Source organism: Triticum aestivum, chromosome 4B, assembly GCF_018294505.1.
Source record: "Triticum aestivum cultivar Chinese Spring chromosome 4B, IWGSC CS RefSeq v2.1, whole genome shotgun sequence".
NCBI classification, from domain to species: Eukaryota; Viridiplantae; Streptophyta; class Magnoliopsida; order Poales; family Poaceae; genus Triticum; species Triticum aestivum.
Genome location: NC_057804.1, coordinates 662,818,958 through 662,824,835, shown reverse-complemented (window position 1 = coordinate 662,824,835; position 5,878 = coordinate 662,818,958). Strand labels below are relative to the sequence as shown.

General features: G+C 45.6%; 1 protein-coding gene and 1 long non-coding RNA gene across 2 annotated transcripts; both read left to right on the top strand.

Annotated features, from left to right (window-relative positions):
- Positions 1 to 417: 417 nt before the first annotated feature.
- LOC123090408 (acetylserotonin O-methyltransferase 3-like) lies at positions 418 to 1,604 on the top strand. Its single transcript, XM_044511726.1, has 2 exons — positions 418 to 1,209; positions 1,314 to 1,604. Exons 1-2 carry the CDS (start codon positions 418 to 420, stop codon positions 1,602 to 1,604), a joined length of 1,083 nt encoding a protein of 360 aa, XP_044367661.1.
- Positions 1,605 to 2,728: 1,124 nt separating this feature from the next.
- On the top strand, positions 2,729 to 5,640 carry LOC123089761 (uncharacterized). The gene is made up of 3 exons (XR_006442374.1): positions 2,729 to 3,837; positions 3,976 to 4,960; positions 5,272 to 5,640. It is a non-coding gene; the product is annotated as an uncharacterized lncRNA (long non-coding RNA).
- Positions 5,641 to 5,878: the final 238 nt, after the last annotated feature.

Genomic DNA, 5,878 nt, shown 5'->3' with positions numbered 1-5,878 from the left:
CTTATAATTTAAAAACGTTCATAGAACTTATAGTTCTTACATTTAGATAGAGTCCAAGTCGAAATGGAAAAAAAGAAGCAAACTTTGTGTCTGCGGGGAGATTCCATGCATGTAGAGTTGTAGACAGACTCCACGCTAGCGGAAGGAATTAGCATGGAGAAGGCTCGAAGGAAACCCCAGACCAATGGCAGAGCAAGGGGGGCCCTGCTGGCTCCTCCTATGAAATTGTAAACCTGATTTTCTTTTTAGTTAAGGCCAATTTAGACAGAACTTTTTAGAAGAGTTAGCTTTGTTGGCCTCCCTAATTGAAATATATTAGCTTTGGCCCCCACTAATTTTCAATCCTGCCTCCTCCCATGCACACACGTCTATAAGAACCCTTATGAGTAAGGGAGCTTTTGACACACAACACAAATCATGGCGTCAGGAATGCAACACAAAAATGCGATAAGCACAGCCACAGAGGGCTTGATCCAAGCTCAACTTGAGCTCTACCACCACTCCTTGGGGTACGTGAAGTCTGTGGTGCTCAGGGCTGCCACGGAACTAGGCATCCCGGATACCATCCATCGCCACGGCGGTCTGGCGACATTGTCTGACATTGCCACCCAAACCGGGATCCACCAGAGCAAGTACTCCCACCTCCGTCGGCTCATGCACGCGCTCACCGTCACTGGCATCTGCTCTGTCGAAGGCTACGACGATGATGCCAGGTACAAGCTCACTCTTGTCTCCAGCATCCTTGTCGAAGGCGGCGAGAGCATGTGCAACCTGTCTCCCATGGTGCCTCTGCTTGTCGAACTGCTGAAGCTGACCATGCTCTTCGATATAAAAGAGTGGTTCACCGACGAGCGGGCGTCAGCCATGACACTATTTGAGGTGACGCATGGCTGCACACCATCGAAGATGAAAGCCAAGAAGGGCGCATGTGGCATATTCCAGGCCGCCATGGTCGCCGACACCAACCTCGTCATGGAGGTAGTCCTGAAAGAGCACATGGACATTTTTAAGGGGGTGAGCTCGCTTGTTGACGCGGGCGGTGCCCTTGGTGCCGCAGCCGCAGCAATCGCAAAGGCCCTCCCACACGTCAAGTGCACCGTGCTAGACCTCCCACACGTGATTGTTGGCGCACCTACCAGCCACGACGTCCAGTATGTTGCTGGCGATGTGTTTGAGTATGTACCACCAGCCGACGCTATCCTTCTCAAGGTACACTACAGTAGGACATTATACTATGCCATTTGTTCATTCAATTGAATTACATATACGTACGTACGTACCTACTATATGTGTTGTCGTTCGTTCCTTCTCAGTGGATTCTATGCATATGGCGAGACGAAGATGCCGTCAAGGTACTACGGCGGTGCAAGGAAGCTATACCAGCTGGAGGGAAGGTGATAATCTTCGATGGCGTGGTAGATTCTGGGGCGTCACAGAATGTTATTCTTAAGGAGACGCAAGTTCTATTTGATATCATGATGATGGGCATCGATGGGGTCGAACGAGACGAGCAGCAGTGGAAGAAGATGTTCGTTGAAGCAGGATTTGGGGACTATAAGTTCACTCCAGTGGGACATCGATCCATCATTGAAGTCTACCCATGAATGAATGCATACATTGTGTGGGTGGTTCGTCTACTATTGAATCCTACCGCATGGTTTTCTACCAGAATAAGCACAATTTTGAGCACTCCATTGTATTATTATTTGGGTTCTTTCCCGCACCCAAACTGCTGTGACTTTCATTTTGAGCAGTAGAAGTATGTGCTCTAGCCAATGCAACCAAAAGACCGATCTGAGAGAGAGGGCCGGACATTATATTCCAACATTCCCCCTCATGTCTATACTCCTTTTGAGCTATATGACGTGGGCAGCGGAAGCGGGGGCAGGCCGCAATTATTTATTACGTTTACTGGGTTGTGAACCCTGAATCTCTTTGTTGTAAGTTTATGCACATAACTAGTTCATCCATCAGACCGATTTGTGGAGAGGGACGGACATTATACTCCAACACTCTCCCTCATGTCTATGCTCGTTTGGAGCTATATGACGTGGGCAGCGGAAGCGGGGGCAGGCCGCAAGGGCGTCCGGCCAGAACCGAGGAGGCACGTTGGAGTGGAAGATCAACGTGCAGACACAGGGCATGTTGGAGTGAAAGTACATGGTATCGGAGCCAAGAGGTCTTGAGTTCAAGACCCGGCTGGCGCAATTAAATTGCAGCCCATTTTCGGTCCACGTTTAGACCTGAGGGAGCCATGCGTGAGGGGGATTGTTGACGTATAATGTGCTACCTAGTCTTTTCCATCTGATCGGTCTTTTAGTTGCATTGGCTAGAGCATGCACTTCTACACATAAGGATTTCCAATTTTTTTTAATGCTTTCATGCTTTGGTCATTGGTTATACCCGGTAATTACCCCGTGGCTATACGCGTATCGAGAAATAAGGATGACAGTCACTGCCGCGCCTCCTCAGAGCTCAGGCGATTCTGGTCGTCCGATTCGTTTGCTTGATGCGTTCTGGTCCATCGGATCTAGCCGCTAGAGAGCATCGGCCGTCGGATCGGATCGATGACCCTGTAGCAATGAACAGTATAGAGATGTTCGTGCCACCGCACGTAAATCTCGTGCCCCGCCGAGGGCATTTTCGTCATTTCGCGTCATGGGGTATAAAAAGTGCCTGCTCCCGTGGGGATAACTCTAGACGCCCCTCCTCCCGTCCCCCTCGCGCCGCCACCCTCCCAGCCTCGCCTCTTCCTCCCTCTTCCTCAGGCGCCTCCTCCCTTCTCCTCAGGCGCCGTCCTCTCCTCTTCCCCGGCCCTAGCGCCGCCACCACAGCCTCATTCCCCGTCGCCGTCTGACTTCCTCCTCCCACCCATGTCCCCATCATGCCGTTCCCCTCCCCCAACGCCTAACCCTAGAAACGGAGTAGGAGTCTGCTTTGGGTCGCGTGCCGCCTCCGCCGCCTCCGCCGCCGGCTATCTCCTCCTCCGCGTCGAGGCTAGGCAGGGCTGAGCGCCGGCCACAGAGATGAAAGGTTGCCGAGCTTTCCGCGGTGTCCATCCATCCGCGGCGCTGTCGCCATCGTGCTCCCGTCAAGAGATGCTCGAGCGCCAGGAGAGGAATTCACATGAATACCCCTGGCGCCGCCGATGCGTGCACCCGGTAGGAGGAGCGCGGCTCATCTCTCGCGCGGCTAGATGGCGACCAGCGCATACAGGCCCAAAGTGGCTCTCTCCGTATCTCAGCTTCGTTCGCCGACGGGGAGCCGCTGCTAGGTATGCCGGATGCCCTGGAGATGGTCAGAGTTGTGGTGCCTGCAATTCCGGCTTCATCTCCACACCTACATGTTCACCTCTCCCTCTCTCCCCCAACCAACAACCGCAGCACAGACGGAGGAAAACACTGCCTAAAGAAATGGAGCTCTAGCCTGAGCTTCTGATGTGCCTTTTGATCATCTTCATGGCATTTGCATCTAATGATCTGTACGACAAGATTCAGTGTGTTCCTGGGACACTGCAATGATTTTTTTGCTGAATGACTAAAGTGTGAACTGAATATATGAGTTGTTGTCATTGAAACTACAAACTGTGAATGTTCTAGATCAAGTATGTGTACGTGGTTGCGTCTTTAAGAGGTCTTAATATATGAGTTTCTGTCACTGATAGATATACTATGGACATGCACGTTTTTGATAATTTGCTCCTTGGGAGGTCAGTTTCCTTCAAGTACAGCTAAATCAAAGAGACACCGACTTATTTTAGTACTTGAGATTTTGATTGCCAATCTGCAACAATGCCCATGCCCTTTGGTATTGCACTGATAATTTGCTCTTTGGGAGGTCAGTTTCCTTCCAGTACAGCTAAATCAAAGAGACACCGACTTATTTTAGTGCTTGAGATTTTGATTGCCAATCTGCAACAATGCCCATGCCCTTTGGTATTGCACTCTAATTATTTTTATTTTTATTCTCTTGCAGATGGTTTCCGTCTTAAGTGTCTACAACAAAAGGGATAAGCAGCACCGCATCTGAGTACCAAAGCCATCCATGCCATTCTGTATTTCTCTCATCATACACTTGATCATAAAAATCAGCTTATTTTATTGCGGCCCTACCATTTAAGATATCAAACTACTGTTATTGCAATTGGTCTTGAAATGCCACTAAACTGTTACTACATTATTTGCCACTGTTGTATGATTTATTTATCTAGAGGAACTTCTTTTATTGGTGGGAAAATATAAGTATCCTATTAGTCTGCTGAGATTTCCAATGCGATTCCTTACTAATCCTACAAGTCGTGTTCTTGATATTAAGTTGACGTTACCTTTCCGAGACATGTGTTTTCCAATGAGAATCTTTACTAATCATACAAGTCATGTTCTAGATTTTAAGTTGAGGTTATCTTTCAAGTTATGTAAACCTGAAAGTGGAAGCATAATGTACTACGTGATTCGACTGACCAACACTGAACTTTTTACATGTTTTCTTGTGTTGATTCAGTCCCATCTTTTTACATCATCTTCCACTTTCAGCTGATATATCTAATAGCTCTAATGAACATGTAATAGCTAGCAGGGAATAACTAAAGTCTTTGCAATTTTTTACATGTTGTCGTGCATCGATTCAGCCCAATTGTGCCATCAGAATGACTGATTCCGCCACTGTCATAAGCCCGAGGTTCTAATCCTAGATACTAAGTGAGACCAACTCTGTTTAGCTCTTGAGATTATTTTCTAGCTTTTGAATAATAATCTGCAAATAGTACTTATGTTTCTTACAATCCTTCCGGCTCTAAAATACACATATGCTTTTCTCTTTTTTGTACTTACTACTAAACTATGTGTGTTGAACAAAGCATGTCGCCTTATTTTAGATAAATGATGATGTAGTTATGGACGCCTTCTCAATGCTACATGTGTAGTTCCCAAATTGGACAATATCTTTCTGCAAAGATCTTCAAGTATGGCATTTGCTTCATTCTCTCACATCTTCTATTTAAAGTTCCTCTCTTGTTTTCTAATCAATCTGTGTAGATACAACTTTCTTAGGTTTTTGTCCAACAACAGAATTAACAGTTGGGTTGCTCTGTTTACCTTCGATGTCGGTATCATCTATAAATGTCACTCCCCTCGCTATTAGCATTGTGTGTTACAACAACCTACATGGCCTGAATTTGATGTTGTGGTTGCTTGCAGTTGTCATGCAGTAGCTTGCCCATGATTCATGGTCTCATTGCCTTCATTTGTTTGTGTTTTTTGTGCTGTCATGCAGATCACGAGTTGCAAGTATGTGTGTGCTATTCAATCTATTTACTGAGACAAGAGGCGTTTATTTATGTCCATATTTCTGTTGGAGATTATGGTACATAGAAGATCTCATATTAGAGAAGAGAAAATTCAGTATATCTGTCGATCTGGACAGTATGTATATGTTTCTGGCACCTTTATCCTTTAGAGCAAAGCCCAGTTTTCTATGTTGATCTTTCTTGAATCTTTTGTTTTGTTGATTCGAATTATTTAAGTGTAATTTTTTTTGTACAATTCCTTGATTATATGTCAGTGTCAAGGCATCTTTTGACTATTTGAATTAATTTCCCATTGTATATTTGACGTATATCTTGGAAGGATGTGAAAGAACTTATTATTATGATGTTGTACCAAACTTTGAAGCTTTTGGTGTATCATGGTACATATTATAGGAAATGCATCAATGACATGTAATGAACTTTCATGGTATGGACCTTTGCATCCTGTGTAACATATATATATTGGTTTACCAGCCTGGATATGACCGAATCAAGTTGGAATTTTGATAAGTATCTACTATCTCTTTAATCTTTGAGTAATGCTGTATTTTTCATAATTACGCTTTTCTATCT

Coding starts and splice junctions, on each gene's coding strand:
- LOC123090408 (XM_044511726.1), top strand. CDS start 418: ATGGCGTCAGGAATGCAACACAAAAATGCGATAAGCACAGCCACAGAG. Junction 1,210..1,313: donor CCGACGCTATCCTTCTCAAG/GTACACTACAGT, acceptor GTTCCTTCTCAG/TGGATTCTATGCATATGGCG.